The 18,056-nt window shown below is 43.1% G+C and overlaps 1 protein-coding gene across 4 annotated transcripts in view; it reads left to right on the forward strand.

The window, feature by feature from the left end:
- LRRC8D (leucine rich repeat containing 8 VRAC subunit D) overlaps positions 1 to 17,750 on the forward strand; it is a 114,007-nt gene extending 96,257 nt beyond the window's left edge. For all 4 annotated transcript variants that reach the window (XM_044301581.1, XM_044301582.1, XM_044301580.1 and 1 more), the window contains one exon: positions 14,817 to 17,750. In XM_044301581.1, coding sequence (XP_044157516.1) covers positions 14,819 to 17,383 — 2,565 coding nt within the window. In that variant the 5' untranslated portion in view covers positions 14,817 to 14,818 and the 3' untranslated portion in view covers positions 17,384 to 17,750. The remainder of the gene's footprint in view (positions 1 to 14,816) is intronic.
- The last annotated feature ends 306 nt before the right edge of the window (positions 17,751 to 18,056 follow it).

The following is an 18,056-nucleotide window of genomic DNA, read 5'->3' on the forward strand; positions in this document are numbered from 1 at the left end:
GCATTACAATACAGGATGTATTGTAATGCATTGCGGAGGGGATCAGACCCCTAAAGAGTGGGACAAAAATAAAAAGTAAAAAATAGGGTTTTTCATAATAAAAAAATTGTTTTAAGTTAAAAATAAATAAATAAAATTTCACACAAAATTGTAGAAAAAAAATAGAAAAAAAATGAAAAACAGATAAATTGGGTATTGCTGCATCCGTAATGACCGCTTCTATAAAATATATCACATGATCCACACCCTCACCTGAACGCTATAGAAAAAGAAAAAACAAACAATTTTTTTTTTGTCACATTACATCGCAAAAAGTGCAACACCGAGCAATCAAAAAGGTGTATGCTCCCCCCCCCCCAAAAATAGTACCAAACAGTCACCTCATCCCGCAAAAAATGAGTCCTACATAAAACAATCAGGGGAAAAAATATAAATAAAAAATGGCACTCAGAATATGGAGATACTAAAACATGATTTATTTATTTTTGTTTCAAAATTGCTTTTATTGTGTTAAAAGTGGGAAGAAAAAAATAAAAGTTGAAATATTAGGTATCGCCGTGTCCGTAACAACCAGGTCTATCAAAATATCACATGATCTAACCCCGTAAAAAAAAAAAAAAAACTGTAAAAAAGCCTTTTTTTTTTTCACCTTACATCACAAAAAGTGCAACACTAAGCGATCAAAAAGGCATATGCCGGGGGGCGCATGCGCGCGGCTCACGAGGAGGACATGCTTCAGTGAGCTCCGCTCCGCATATCGAGAAAACCCTTCCTAAAGCGCCTATTGTCGGGCTCCAACTATACCGAAACCTGATGCAGGGGTCCCCGAAGATGGTTCGCACCAAGGGGAAAACTAAAATACCGGGCACTCCGGTCCCGTCGCAGACTTTGCCGGAGATCTTCAGAATGACCAGGCAGACTGTCATGGCGGACGCGCCGAATACTCCCGCCAGCCCAGCTTCATCGGACGGCGGTGATCCTCCACATGACACTACAGACCAGGTTGGTCAGGGGGACTTATACAAAAACATTGCGGCTTTGTTTAAAGCAGAACTCTCCCAAGCGGTCTCGGACTTTACGCGCCAAATCCAGGATCTGGGCAACAGAGTCTCAGACCTGGAAGCGAGAACAGACGACTTGTCTGACGCCCTAGGCCGAGACCGGGAGGACATTGACTCCCACGATGCTCAGCTAACAGAGTTAGAACTTAAGATTGAAGACCTCGAAAACAGGTCCCGGAGGGGCAACCTTAGAGTTAGAGGTTTGCCTGAGTCGTATACCGATTTACAATCTACTCTGTCTGAGTTGTTCGCTACCTTACTCCCCCAGTCAGAACCGCACTTCCTGAAAATGGACCGCGTTCATAGATCTCTGGGTAAACCACGGAACCCAGAGCTTCCAAGGGATGTAATCCTTAAGTTCCACCACCCTGACACGAGGGACAAGGTCCTAGCAGCAGCAAGGGACAACCCTGACCTGCCCGGGTTACCGCAGTCGGTCCATCTCTACGCTGATCTAGCGCCATCCACCCTCCGCAGGCGAAGGGAAATGAGGCCGGTTACACAAGCTTTACAGAAGAGTAATGTCAGATACCGGTGGGGGTTTCCCTTCAACCTGTCTTTTCAGCTGAACTCACGCTCTCATACGATCCACACGGTGTCGGAAGGCCTAGAAGCGCTGCGGCGAGCCGGGATCCCGTGTGATCATCCAGACTTACCATCTTCTTCGCCGAAACCGCAGAGACCAGCAAGGGTCTGGACAAAAGTCCCATCCACCTCGAATGGCTCCACCAGACAGCGGAATACCTGACTTTTCAACCTAGCTCGTCCGGAGTGTGGTAACGGTCGGGGTTATTTGCAGTGACCGCGGTCGGGGACTCTAGTTCCATATCCCTTAAGTTCCCTGCCAGGCCAGTTCTGTACCTACAGGGTCTCGATATTGCGGACTTTCATGTTACCCCTGAATATGGGATGTTATGAGAAGGTGATGCCGGTCAGTAATAGGCTGACTCCTTTCTCCTATATCCCACCTTGTTTGATTTCAAGGTTGGAACCTTTTGGTTTCACTTTACTTTTCCTGTTCTTTCAGGATGTTATGATGTTTTACTGTATTGATGTTTTATTCTTGGATTGTACGGTCATGATTGCTACTGTATGTTCTGATCTGAGAGGGAGGGCCAGGGTGGAGGTATTTCGGGGAATAGGTGACGTCGGGGCATACCAATACAGAGATTCACTTTTAATGCTACTATGTGTAAACTGATATCACACAATGTAAGGGGTTTTAATTCCCCTAGGAAAAGGAAAGCTGCCTTTGCGACTTACCTTAAGCATGCACCTGACGTCATCTGCCTCCAAGAGACGCATTTTACAACAACGTCGCACCCGAAATATTTCCACCCACAATATTCTATCTTTCACTCCTCCTCTTTTACATCAAAATGTAGGGGAGTTATCACTTTGCTAAGAAACTCGTTCTCTTTCACTGTGGATCAAACTTGTATTGACCCCAACGGGAGATATGTCATTTTGGTTGGAACCCACCGGGATGAATCATACTGCATTGTTAATTCATATGCACCCACAGATGACCCTATACACTTTTTCGAGACGGTTAGCAGGGTGATTGAAACACTTGTATTTCAGAAACTGTTGTGGTGCGGGGACTTTAACTTTACACTCCATCCAGTATTGGACCGTTCTGTTCCCCCCGCGGTCCCACGCCCGGCCACTAAAGTGAAGCTGATTGACCAGGTCCTGCACTCATTGTCCCTGGCGGACACGTGGAGGGAACATAACGGCCCACAAAGGGGATATACATACTACTCACCTGCTCATCGGCTTTACACTAGGATTGACATGATTTTAGCATCCACCTCTGTTTTACCATACTTGTCTTACTCTAGGCACGTTATATCACCATGGTCAGATCATGATCTAGTTATATCTGAGTTTGTGATGCCCGGTCAAACAAAAGCCTCCGCTCAATGGAGGTTGAATGAGTCCACCCTTACTAACCCCACCATATTCTTCCAACTGCAGGAGGACCTCGAAAACTTCTTCACTGACAATAGTACCCCTGAAATTAATCCCATGATACTTTGGCTAACCCACAAAGCCTTTATGAGGGGGAGGTTAATAAGAGTTGCCTCCAAGAGAAAGAAGGAGAGGTCTCAGGCTCAAATGGGGCTGGAAGCTAAATTGAATAGGTTAGTCTGGGCACACCAGAGATCCCCTTCATTATACCTACTTAAAGCAATAAAAGATGTTAAACAACAATTGAATATGGTACTCTCGAACAATACTGAGAAAGCTCTTAGGTGGACCAACTCCTACTATTATAGATATGCGAACAAGCCGGACAAACTATTAGCAAGCCAACTTAAGTCTAAACAGAAGATCAACCAGGTTTTTCAGATACGTATCAGGCCAGGGCAGGTCACCTCTAATCCGGACACTATCTATAAGATTTTCCATGATTATTATAAATCCCTTTACTCGGCCCCAGAATGCAGCACAAGTAGTCATATTGACAACTTTTTGTCACTTATTCGGCTCCCCTCATTAACATCAGAGGCTCAATCTGAGCTAAACAATCCTATCACGGCAGAAGAAGTGACCTATACCATTAATTCCCTAAAGTTAGGCAAGGCCCCTGGGCCAGATGGGTACTCTGCTTTATATTATAAGAAGTTTAGCCACCATCTTATTCCCCATATAACAAATTACTGCAACCAACTCCTGCAAGGTACCACTCCACCTGAGGAGTTTCTGAAAGCGTCAATCACTGTTATCCCCAAGCCCAATAGAGACCCACTACTCCCATCCAATTACAGGCCAATTTCCCTCTTAAATATTGACAATAAAATTTTCACCTCTATTTTGGCCAACAGACTTAAAAGATTTCTCCCATCTCTAGTGCATAAAGACCAAGTCGGGTTCATACCGGGAAGGGAGGCCCCTGATAATATCAGGAAGATCTTGAATATCATACACTCATCCAACAGGATCAAAACCCCTTTAGCTCTCCTAGCGCTTGATATTGAGAAGGCCTTCGACACTGTAGCCTGGACCTATCTGTATGAGGTTCTCTCAAGAATGGGTATCAGAGGTCACTTCTTGGCAGCTATACAGGCAATCTATTCTAACCCGGAGGCCTATCTTAAACTACCCACCACCAGACCCTCCCCCATATGCATCAACAGAGGTACAAGACAGGGATGTCCTCTTTCACCAGCTTTGTTTGCCCTAGCCATTGAGCCCCTAGCTATTCACATTAGATCACATCCTGACATAAAGGGATACTCAGCAGGGGGGTCGGAATATAAACTTAGTCTGTTTGCAGACGACCTGCTGCTAACTATTACTAACCCATTAGTTACTTTCCCCTCTCTCCTAAAATTACTGGAATCCTTTACTAAAGCTTCAGGCCTCTCCATTAATCATTCCAAATCCGAATTACTTTTGTGTAATACCCCTGCCTCTACTAGGTTACAATTGATGCATAATTTTCCCTTTCAATACAGATCCCAGCACTTTACTTACCTAGGGACCCAAATTCCAGGTAATCTGGACTTAGTCTATAAAACTAATTACCTACCCATATACCGCAAGATACGACAGGACCTGCTAGCCTGGCAATCTATGCAAATATCTTGGATAGGTAGAATAAACATAATCAAAATGGTGATCCTACCTAGGCTGCTATATTTGTTTAGAACCTTACCAATACCAGTCCCTATAAAGGATCTTGAATCCATACAGAGAGATGTGATGCGGTTTGTCTGGGCAAATAAACGGCAACGTATATCTAGAACAACGATGTGTAGGCATAGAACCCAAGGAGGTTTGTCTGTGCCTGATTTTGTGAAGTATTATAGAGCAGCGAGAATGGCCCAGTTGTTCCTGGCCCTTCTGGACCCGCGAGAACATCCTATCTGGATTGGGTTGGAACTTAACAACTTTAAGCCCTACACTTGGAGGGCCTTGATTTGGTCGAACTCCCCCATGCCTCAAGTTCTGCGTGATAACTCATTGCTGTCGTACTACTCTATCTTGCTTTGGAGGTCGGTGCGATTTAAGTTTACGCTGCAGGCCAAACCTTCGCCATTGGAATACCTGTTGGGGAACCCCGCTTTCCTACCAGGTACTCAGCCCCACGTACTGGACTGGTGGGTGAACAATAACTTAGGTTCCCTACTTAAATTTCTGAATAGAGGCAGGCTGATTGCTATTACGGATTTTAAGGAGAAGTTTTCTCCCCCCACTAGAGAACAACATACCATGCACCAAATTTTCTCCTTTTTCAGATCAATTATGCCATCAGATAGCCCGGTTGAACTAACCACATTCGAGCGTTCAATTAATTTCTCCTTATGCAGACAAGGGTTATTATCTAGAATGTATGCAGCGCTCAATGCAGTTCCGGTTGGCAATAAGTTGCCTTACATGAGGGCTTGGGAGGAGGATTTGAGCCGAGAATTTTCACCCTACAAGTGGTCGGAGCGTTCCATAACCCTTACAAAGGGCTCCTGGCAGGTCACTTTGGCCGAATCCTCAGTGAAGGTGCTCCACAGGATTTATATGGTCCCAGCTCGCCTGCATTGTATATACCCAGAGGTATCCCCAATGTGCTTTAGAGGGTGTGTTGAGACGGGATCTATGCTACACACGTGGTGGTCCTGCCGAATAGCAAGGAGGTTCTGGAGAAAGGTGACTAATTTAATCTCATCGGTTTTAGATTACTCGTATCCCATGTCAGTAGTCTTTTGCCTGCTGGGAGATAAACCTTACAAACTACCCTTTGCCAAATTTAAACTGGCCCAATTCATACTTATGGCAGCTAGAATCCACATAGCTTTTAAATGGAGGTCAAACTCCTTATCCTTTCAAGCTGTTCTAGATAGGATCAATAAAATATTATTGTGCGAGAAACTCTCGGCCATCCGCACTGACTCGTATGCTACCTTTGAGAAAGTATGGGAACCTTGGATAACTTCCCCTCATTCTTCAAACATTCGCTATAGTGTCTCTCTTTGATTCTAAGTGTTTTCGGAGGGGTTTTTTTTTTTTTTTTTTTTTGTGAATGACTCCCTCTCTCTTTCTACGCATGTCATTGAGAATGTATTGTCTAATAACCCATGGCTTAACAGGACACGTGTCCTGTATAATTCCAAGAATTATTTGTGTTTTATGTTCTATGCTGTATCAAATGTCTATGTAACTACTTTTTGCTCAATACTCAATAACCCAATAAATGGTTTTTGAAACTAAAAAGGCATATGCCGTCCAAGATAGTACCAATCAAACGTCATCTCGTCCCACAAAAAATGAGACCGTACCTAAGACAATTGCCTAAAAAATACAAAATAAACTCTGGCACTCAAAATATAGAGTTGCCAGGAATGGGCTGCTGTCAGACAGAGGCCTACACAGACCTCAGAAGGCCAAGTAGCCTTCCCCACTCCTCCCCCAGTGAGTTGTATGACAAATTACGATTTCTTCTTTTTTTTGTATTAAGTGGAGGAAAATTTTAATTTAAAAAAAGAAAGTCTCACTCAGTCTCGTCTACTTTACCCGACTTTTATGTCAGAGAAAGTGGAACAGGTACTCTTTCTGAACACCATATTGCTCAATGTGTTTACACCAGACAACTGCCATACATCTTGACACCTAATTGCTATAAAATTATGTTGTTTTCCTTTAAAGTGTTTATCCAGTAAATAATATTGATGGCCTATTTTGCCTTTCTGTGCGTGGAAAGTTCCTGGGAGATGGGAACGCAGCGGCTCCCTGAAACAGCTGATCGGCGGGGGTACTATTCCCGGCATCTGATAATGATCACTATCCTGAGGATAGAGGATCATTATCTGTACGCTCAGGGATAATGCGCACAGTGATGTCACAGCAATAAGGCTCACGGTGATACTGCAATATCATGATATGCATGGTGATGTACAGAAATAAACCAGTCAGGTCACAGCACAAAAATAATGCAAAAGGTAACACACACTTCAGTTATCCCTATATATCACTAGAGATGGGGCCCCCTTAGATACTGGACTCCATAACCGCTGCTGTGCCTGCTATCTTATCTTTGCTCGTTCATCAGGTAAACGGCGGCCCATTTACACCGCGCGATCATCATAGTAACGCTCGGTAGCGATAATCTGTGTGATTCTTAGCCAATGTAAAGAGCCCTTAAGGACGCATTCACAAGACCGTGGGGCCACTGTGCCCGTGCTGTGGAGTGCAAACTGCTGGTCCACAAAACACGGGCACTGGCCACGTGCACTCCAAATAGCAGTGCAGACCCATTGACCTCAACGGGCTCACAAGCTGAAAGATGCAGCGAAAGGGTAGGACATGTCCTTTCTTTTGCAGTGCGGAGGCAAGGACGCGGAAGCACGCGCAAAGGCTTTCGGGTCCCATGCTACAAAAGATAGGACATGTCCTATCTTTTGCCACATCTTCTGGATCGTGGACCCATGGTAGTCATTGCGTCTGCATCGCGATGCAGAGCGCACACTGCTGGTGCCAGTGTTTTGGTTGTGTATCGGACCTAAAGCTGTAAGGAAAGACTGGTGTTGGTGCAGTTTCCAGTAGATGTGGTCTGGATGCACAGCACATGCACGCGGCTGCATCATGAGGTCCAGCGTGGCAGTTGATTGCTGTTGCGGTTAGGGCTGCTATGGCATACTACAGATACGTTGGCATCTTCATTGATATTTTGAGTTAATGGCAAATTTGGCAGCGTGTGTATATGTTGGACATTTGTGATAGTTCACAAAGTAACATAATAAGAAAAGGGACAGGCAAGACAAGTCACTGGAAAATAAAGTAACGGCCCATCTGTTTGTTAACAGCTTGAGGACAGCTATCTTGACGCTTGAGGGTCAGTGTTTTGTTTTATTTTTTTGCGTTTTTTCATCACCGCGTCTCGACAGCCATAGCCTCTTTTATTTTCCATCGACGTAGCCATATGATGGCTTGTTTTTGTTTTTTTCTTTGCTGGGTCAGTTGCAATTTTTTTTTATGCCAACCTTTTGGAATACATATAATGTATTGCAGAAAAATTGGTAACTTTTTTGGGGGGTGGGAAAATGAGAAAAAAAAAAGCTATTCTGCAAAATTTGGGGGGATTTTGTTATCACAGCATTCATCATGAGGTCTCATTGCGGGAGCTGCGATGGGGTGACAGAGCCCTCTCCCTGTGTCTGTCCACTTAGACGCTGCGGTCAATAAAGTGGGATCGAAGTTATCTATAATGCTGGCAATTGCAGTAGTGTGTTAGGTTAAAGACTCATTCACACAGTGATTCACGGACATGCGCTATACGTGTCCTTCACAGACGGCACGCGTTCCCATTTATTTTAAAGTGTATTTTCACACATCAGTGTTTTAGCACAGACCCAGGGTGGGTGGTTTTAGCACGGATGCATGAAAATTTTAGAATTTCGTGCAAAAGTTCATTTAATTCAGTAAAGGTTCAATATTCTAGGCTCAAAGTGTCACACTCTAGTTAGCTAATTAATCCATACCCCCTGAGCAAAGGGTAACTCAAAATTGTGACTTTGGGGTTTTGTAAGCTGTAAGCCATAAATCATCCAAATTATAACAAAGGCTTGAAATATTTCGCTTTGCATGTAATGAGTCTATCTCACATGTTAGTTTCACCTTTTAAGCTACATTACTGAAATAAATGAAATTTGCACAATATTCCAATTTTTCGAGTTTCACCTGTATTATGTCCGTGCTCACTGATCATCACACCCATTGTCTGAGTCCATGAAAAACACGAAAGCACCTGTTTAATGGACCATTAGGAGGAAATGCTGTGAAAATTAATTTTCAGCTGTTCAGGTCAGTAAAACACAGATGACACAAGGAGAGCAAAAAACACACACTGACCCAACACGTATCCTTCACAGACAGCTTCCCGAATGAATCACTGACTTATGAATGAGACATTAGGGTAGTTTCACACTGAGTTATTTGGAAGAGATTTTGGGGGAAGCTTTTCATGCAGATTTTTCGTCTAACGCCAGCAGGAAGGAAAAGTCCAGGTCCGTCCTTTATATTTCAGATTTTTTTTATTAAATCCACTTTTGGCTTTGGGTGGAAAATCTGCAGGAAAATCATCCTCAAAACCTCCTTCAAAAACAACGGAGTGTGAAATTACCCTTAACATATACAGTGGATATAAAAAGTCTACACACCCCTGTTAAGGCTACTTTCACACTAGCGTTCGGGCGGATCCGTTCTGAACGGATCCGCTCATAATAATGCAGACGGAGGCTCCGTTCAGAACGGATCCGTCTGCATTATTTTTAGCATAGAACAGCTAAGTGTGAAAATAGCCTAGTACGGATCCGTCCAGACTTTCAATGTAAAGTCAATGGGGGACGGATCCGCTTGAAGATTGAGCCACATTGTGGCATCTTCAAACGGATCCGTCCCCATTGACTTACATTGAAAGTCTGGACGGATCCGCACGGATCCGCACGCCTCCGAACGGCCAGGCGGGCACCCGGACGCGGCAAGCAGCGTTCAGCTGTCCGCCTGTCCGTGCGGAGGCGAGCGGAGCGGAGGCTGAACGCCGCCAGACTGATGCAGTCTGAGCGGATCCGCCTCCATTCAGACTGCATCAGGGCTGGACGGCTGCGTTCGGGTCCGCTCGTGAGCTCCTTCAAACGGAGCTCACGAGCGGACCAGCGAACGCTAGTGTGAAAGCAGCCTAAAATGTCAGGTTTCTGTGATGGGCCATACCAAAACTTTAATCTTCTTCTGGTGAAGCCATTCCTTTGTTGATTTGGATGTATGCTTTGGGTCGTTGTCATGCTGAAAGATGAAGTTCCTCTTAATGTTCAACTTTCTAGCAGAAGCCTGAAGGTTTTGTGCCAATATTGACTGGTATTTGGAACTGTTCATAATAACTCTAGCTTAACTAAGGCCCCAGTTCCAGCTGAAGAAAAACAGCCCCTTGGCACGATGCTGCCACCACCATGCTTCACTGTGGGTATGGTGTTCTTTTGGTGATGTGCAGTGGTGTTTTTGCGCCAAACATATTTTGGAATTATGGCCAAAAAGTTCAACCTTGGTTTCATAAGACCATAACACCTTTTCTCACATGCTTTTGGGAGACTTCAGATGTGTTTTTGCAAAATGTAGATTGGTTTGAATGTTTTTTTTTCGTAAGAAAAGGCTTTCGTCTTGCCACTCTACCCCATAGCCCAGACATATAAAGAATCCGGGACATTGTTGTCACATGTACCACACAGCCAGTACTTGCCAGATATTCCTGCAGCTCCTTTAATGTTGTTGTAGGCCTCTTGGTAGCCTCCCAGACCAGTTTTCTTCTAGTTTTTTCATCAATTTTGGAGGGACGTCCAGTTCTTGGTAATGTCACTGTTGTGCCATATTTTCTCCACTTGATGATTGTCTTCACTGTGTTCCATGGTATAATGCCTTGGAAATTATTTTGTACCCTTCTCCTGATACCATTTAATAATGAGATCCCTCTGATACTTTGGAAGCTCTCTGTGGACCATGGCTTTTGCTGTGGGATGCGACTAAGAAAATGTCGGGAAAGACCAACTAGAGCAGCTGAACTTTATATTGGGTTAACCAGAGGCACTTTAAATGATGGCAGGTGTATGCTGACTCCTATTTAACATGATTTCAAATGTGATTGCTTAATTCTGAACACTGCTACATCCCCAGTTATAAGAGGGTGTGGATACTTATGCAACCAAATTATTAGTTGTTGTTTTTCTTCCCTCCACCTAAAAGATTTCAGTTTGTTTTTCAATTGAGTTGTACAGTTTATAGGTCACATTAAAGGTGGAAAAAGTTCTGAAATTATTTATCTTTGTCTAATTTTTTTACATCACAGAAACCTGACATTTTAACAGGGGTGTGTAGACTTTTTATATCCACTGTGGCTGACTCATGCTGTGAATGATGCGGACACATCTTCGGCGTCTCCACCATCCTCGTGCCATGAGTTATAACAGCGCTTGGCATGAACTACCCAGTGTCGGCGCCAGAATCTGAGCGTTGGTATTAAAACGTTTTCAAAAGCATGTGGGGCTAAAATTATTAGAAATATCTTTCCGCTGGTCTTGTCTGGAGAGATGGAGATTTTCTTTTGTCACTGGCTACATAGGCCACTTTCGTTCATTCATATTTAAATCCAGACAAAGAACGGCTGAGGACATTTCTGTATGGGGCCCACCTCTCATTCCACACAGCAGAACAGTAAGGCTTTTATTCGTGCCCACACACTGGGTTTTGCTCTTTTTAGAGGTCAAAATACATTACCATCCAGTGCATTAACATTTCAAATGTGCTGAACATAACCATTAATCTGAATCCCTTTGCCTACCCGTAAACAGTCTCCTATTTTTAAAATTTAAATGTCTTCTTGTCGTAATTGATGGTTTCATGTGGAATTAATTTTATGCCAGAAAAATGTCTCACCTAGGTAGAGAGGTGAGAGTCTGATCTGATGTCAGGCCATTTTGGGGGGATAACCAGCATGCCTGACAACCATTGCTCAAAAGTGATTAGACGGAGCAAACTTTTCTATTTCTTATGGAAAAGAGAAGGATGGGCCCACCGATGGCTGAGGTTCCAAGTGTAGGCAGATGTCTCATCAGCAGTTGGCATTGGAGAGGCATTTGGCATCTTCACTTTCTTGTAATGCTCAACTGCTTAAAAAGACAACAGTAAAATGTAAGGGCCCTGCCAAGTGTGAAGGAGCCTGACGTGGAGCACATCTATCTAATTATTGCTGTACAGAAATGAATAATGAATGCATATGTATTGCAGAAATTTTTTAGACCGTTTTATACGTCTGAATGCACTTTGCATAAATCCATGGGTTTGTCGTCAAAACAACCCCATTCCGATGACTGGGACTGGTTTTTAATTTTTGTAACAAATCTGCTGTTTGTGAATCTATCCTTAGGGCTCGTTCACACGACCGTTGATGGCCCGTGCTGTAAACCGCAAATTGCGGTCCGCAATGCACGGGCACCTTCCGTGGGGCAGGCGCATGGGGATCACAGACCCATTTACTTGAATGGGTCCGCGATCCCTCCGTTCCGCAAAAAGATTGAGAATGTTCTATATTTTTGCGGTGCGGAGGCACGGAACGGTCGTGTGAACGAGCCCTTACACTGATGTTTTGTATATAATTTTAGCTTAAGCATGAGCATACTTAGAGGACCATTCATGTTTTTTTTATTAATTGAGATAAATACCTTTTCTTGCGGGGTACCCCCTGCTGATGCTGCCACCCTGCCTGTTTTTTTTTTTTTATATCACTCCTACGCCCCGCTGTGCCCCCCTGTAGTTTTCCCACTCAGTATGTTAATAGCAAGAGCAATATTTAAAAAAAATCAGGTAGTGTTGCAGCATCAGTGGGGGGTACCCCACAAGTAAAGGTATTTATCTTCATTAAAGGGGTTATCCCATCTTAGACAATGGGGGCATATCGCTAGGATATGCCCCCATTGTCTGATAGGTGTGGGTCCCACCGCTGGGACCCGCACCTACAAGGAGAACGAAACCGGGGAGAGTTGTGGCTGGAGGACCTCGGGTTTCCCGGGGTCCGTCCACCACCAGGCGCAGCTCCCTGCCTCTCCCATTGAAGTGGATGGGAGCGCACCGCGCATGCACGGCCACCGCTCCCATTAATTTCGTTGGGGCCGACGGAAATAGCCGAGCCAGCACTCGGCTATTTTCGGCAGCTCCATAGAAATGAATGGAGGGCGGCTGCGCATGCGCAGTGCGCCCTCCTCAAGTTTCTCCGTTCTGCTTGTAGGTGCTGGTCCTAGCGGTGGGACCCGCACCTATCAGACAATGGGGGCTTATCCTAGCGATAGGCTCCCATTGTCTATGATGGGATAACCCCTTTAATACAAAACCATGAAAGTGCTCTTTAAAGGGATTTTCGGAGTTAATATTTTTTTTTCTCGTTAAAGGGGTCGTCCGTGCTTTTTCTATTGATGACCTATCCTCAGGATAGGTCATCAATATCAGATTGGTGGGGGTCCGACACCCGGCACCCCGCCGATCAGCTTTTTGAGGAGACTGCATGCGCAGTGCACATGTGCCATCTCCCTTTTCTCTTCCTGCTCGCTGCTTTATGTCTATGGGACAGCAGCAGCGGAAAGGAAGAGAGACTGGAGACCCCAACTGTGCACTGTGCACTTCGTCTCCTCAAACAGCTCATCGGCGGTGTTGCTGGGTGTCGGACCACCGCCAATCTGATCCTGAGGTTAGGTCAGGCAACCCCCTTAAAGGCAGCGAAGGCACATCGTTCCAAACCTCCACCTCTGCTTCCGTGCTCCCTGCTACTTCAGCATGGACATTTATTAAACACTTTATGCCATTATTATGTGCCATATGTGCACTTGAGAAAATGGGGCGGGGGGTTAGTGGGAGGGGATGAGTCTTTGCGTCGCCTGCTGCATTTACTAGAGCTAAAGTCTACACTAAACTGCAGCTGGCGTAAACTTCAGTATCTAGAGCTCAGCAGGGCAGAATGCGTCTTATTTATTAAGAGGCATCTGCCTCTTAAGAAATTAGGCGTATGTCTTGCCAGTGCAGGGAGATCAAGACTGGCGTATGGATACGACAGTCTTGATAAATGTGCCTCACTGTTTTGGCTGCAGTGATGTGTCTGTATACAGCATGAGACCACTGCGGCCAATCACTGGCCTCAGTGGTGTATGGCACATGGCTGCAGCCAAAAAGACAAAGCCCATCAAAGAGGATGGATTGGAGGCACTGTAACAGATGGGTTTAGGATGGTTAGGATAGGGCTGCATTTACATGACCTCAGACATCACGTGAAAAAAAAAAATATAGCAAATCTGTACGTTTTTAATGGCATTTTATTTTTTCACTGATTCCTTTCTGAGAAACGGCTGACTAAAGCGGTTTCCTTTTAATTGTATGGAGGCTGCCAGTCCATGAAAAAGGACAACTAACCCCATAGACTGCCATGGTTCTTAAACGATCGTGTGATGCTTAAGATTTTTTCTTTAATTATTTGAATACCTTCACTGCCCTAGAAAAAAAATCTTTGACAACCCTTTTAAAGAGGAGCTATAACCAGTAGAAGCCCTTTTTATTTCACTGATTAAAGGGTTTACCCCCACAAAAAAGTTTAAATATAACTAATTAAAAAAAAGGAAAAAAAAAGTCTTTAGGGGAGTGCTCCTATTCTAAAAAGGCCACTTCTCTCAGTGCATACAATATCTCTAATGACTCGTATCATGCCCAGCACTGCCGATGTTGCACAACCCCCAGCAGCATAAACTCAAACCTGCATAATATTGTGGCGGTCAATAAAGAAGTGCTAATCCTTCTGAATTATTATGCTATAATTAAAATGTAATAGTACTTCTTTTTGTGTGAATGTGACGTTAGCAGCGCTGGGCATGACCGGAGACGTCAGAGATGATGACTCGAGACATGCTTTATAAAAAAACAACAATTATATTTTGTGTGTGTATATGTGTGTGTATATGTGTGTGTATGTATATATATATATATATATATATATATATATATATATATATATATATATATATATATATATATTATTTTTGAATGCATTTTTGTTGAGTCTAACTCTTTTAAAAACTCCCACCTCTCCTGGGACACCCAATAACAAAGCTTATTGTTGCTGTATTTATCTCCAGATATTGCTGAAATATTATGTGTCCCCATTGTGGTAGAGCAATAATAATACGTGTAAATCATTTGCTAACTTGACTTTGTTTTGCTTTTTTTTTTTTGCAGGAATGTTCACCCTTTCAGAAGTAGCATCACTTAATGACATACAGCCCACTTACCGGATTCTGAAACCATGGTGGGACGTGTTTATGGATTATTTGGCGGTGGTCATGCTCATGGTTGCCATCTTTGCTGGCACCATGCAAATAACCAAAGATCAGGTTGTTTGCTTACCAAAGTTAGAATCCGCAGTATGTTTAACACCTCCAGCAAGCAGAGATGGAGAGAACAAACCGCCAGGGTCTTCTCAACTTGAAACTACTACAGAGTCTGGTAAAGAATGGCTAAGTACCTCACCTAAACTTAAACTTGAGACACATTTGAGAACACAAACGGACACTTTGATTAATCCAACTACTTTGATTCAGGATCCTAATACAATGGCAAGCAGCCCTGGAGGAAGAAAAACTAATCTGGATTATCAACAATATGTATTCATCAACCAAATGTGCTATCACGTGGCACTTCCATGGTACTCCAAATATTTCCCATACCTTGCACTTATTCATACGATTATATTAATGGTCAGCAGCAACTTCTGGTTCAAATATCCAAAGACTTGCTCAAAAATTGAACATTTCGTCTCCATACTTGGAAAGTGCTTTGAATCTCCTTGGACAACAAAAGCTCTGTCCGAGACCGCATGCGAGGACTCAGAAGAAAATAAACAGAGGCTAACCAGTGCTCAATCACTCCGAAAGCATCTCTCAAATAGCAGTGAAGAGGGAAGTCCAAGCCCCAGTACTCCAATGATCAGTAAATCTGGATTAAAGTTCTCGGCAGACAAACCAGTGGGAGAGGTGCCTGGAATGACCATCTTAGACAAAAAGGATGGAGAGCAAGCAAAAGCCCTTTTTGAAAAAGTTCGGAAATTTCGTACTCATGTTGAAGATAGTGATTTAATTTATAAACTTTATGTAGTCCAAACAGCGGTCAAGACAGTGAAGTTTATCTTCATTCTGTGTTACACCTTGACTTTTGTAACTGCAATTAGTTTCAAACATGTTTGCACCCCAAATGTGGAGCACCTTACGGGATATACAGACTTTGAGTGCACTCATAACATGGCTTTTATGCTAAAAAAGCTTCTCATCAGCTACATTGCCCTCATTTGTGTTTATGGCTTTGTCTGTGTATATACCTTGTTTTGGCTTTTTAGACGACCTTTGAAGGAATATTCATTTGAAAAAGTGAGAGAGGAAAGTAGTTTCAGTGACATTCCAGATGTTAAAAATGATTTTGCATTTCTTCTACATATGGTGGACCAATACGATCAGCTATACTCCAAGCGCTTTGGTGTCTTCTTGTCTGAAGTTAGTGAAAATAAATTGCGTGCGATTAGTCTGAACCACGAGTGGACCTTTGAAAAACTTAGGCAGCACATTTCTCGCAACGCGCAGGACAAACAGGAGCTACATCTGTTCATGCTTTCTGGAGTACCCGATGCTGTGTTTGAGCTTACTGATCTTGAGGTTCTAAGACTTGAACTTATTCCAGAGGCTAAAATCCCGGCAAAAATTTCTCAAATGACTGCTCTTCAAGAGCTGCATCTTTACCACTGTCCTGCAAAGGTCGAACAGACTGCCTTTAGCTTTCTAAGAGACAACTTGAAGTGCCTGCACGTTAAATTTACTGATGTGGCTGAAATACCCGCCTGGGTCTATTTGCTCAAAAATCTACGGGAGTTATACTTGATGGGTAATTTAAACTCTGAGAATAATAAAATGATTGGATTAGACTCTTTGAGAGAGTTAAGACATCTAAAAGTTCTCTATGTGAAGAGCAATTTGACCAAAATTCCATCAAACGTCACAGATGTGGCTCCTCATCTGACCAAGCTTGTCATTCACAACGATGGCACCAAGCTTGTTGTTCTAAATAGCCTTAAAAAGATGATGAATGTTGCAGAGTTGGAGCTCCACAATTGTGAATTGGAGAGAATCCCTCATGCTATATTCAGTCTGAGCAACCTGCAAGAGCTGGATCTTAAGCTGAACAGCATCCGTACCATAGAAGAGGTGATAAGTTTTCAGCACTTAAAACGACTGACTTGTTTGAAGCTGTGGCACAATAAAATAGTCAGCATTCCTCAGTCCATTTCGCAAGTGAAAAATTTGGAGTCCCTGTATTTATCGAACAACAAACTCGAGGTGCTCCCCGTAGCTCTCTTCCACTTGCAGAAACTGCGGCATCTGGATGTGAGCTACAATTGTATTTGTGCGATTCCTCTCGAGATTGGCTTACTTCAGAACCTTCAGTACTTGTACGTTACAGGGAATAAAGTGGACATCTTGCCAAAGACACTATTTAAATGCATCAAGCTAAGAACTTTATGCTTGGGTCAGAACTGTATTACAGCATTACCAGAGAAGATAGGACATTTAGTACAACTGACGCATCTAGAGTTGAAAGGAAATTGCCTAGATCGCTTGCCTTCTCAAATCATTTACTGCCGTCTCCTCAAGAAAAGCGGGCTTATGGTCGAAGACCATCTTTTTGATGCATTACCATCGGAGGTGAAGGATGCATTAAACCTAGACACCAATGCATCTTTTGCTAATGGGGTTATTTAAGGCTATGTACAGAGCAGAGATTTTGACAGATATATTTTTTTTTTTTTGTCCAAGTGCAAGACTTATAAAGAGTTTTGCTGAAAGAAATGGGGTAATCTACTTTGCTCAAAACAAGCAAACGTTTTTTTTGGACAGTATCAGTTCACTTACAGAGTTTCCGTTGTTCAATAGCAAAGCAAATAAATTGTCTTAATCGATGCAGGTATATTCCCGTAATTCAATCAATTTATATATTTTGCAGATATTAGAAAATAAAAAGGTTTTTGTTTTCTTATGTGATCTGAACATATTCCTATCTGGATGTTTACGACTTACCTGTATGCCTACATGTTTATAGATCAGATGCCTATTAAATCTTTAGTTATAAGTCTTTTCTTTTCTTTGGCAAAAATAAAAAAAAACTGATACCTAAAATTTAGATTTTATACGTACATGAGCTTAAACCTGTACAGAGGGACACTAGGTACAAATGTAAGGGTGTGTGTAATATACATATATATTTCTGAACATTCTCCATCAGATGGGGGTCATTTGCTGTGGTCTGACTCCTCCATATACCATTGTATAATGCATGTTTTTCTGAAATGAAATCTGAGACCTGTGCAGGTATACTATGGTCCATATATTTCTGTAGGTGCCGTATTCAGCTCTGCATCTCAAAGGTTGTATGGAT

The sequence above is a fragment of the Bufo gargarizans genome, chromosome 7, assembly GCF_014858855.1.
Source record: "Bufo gargarizans isolate SCDJY-AF-19 chromosome 7, ASM1485885v1, whole genome shotgun sequence".
NCBI lineage: Eukaryota > Metazoa > Chordata > Amphibia > Anura > Bufonidae > Bufo > Bufo gargarizans.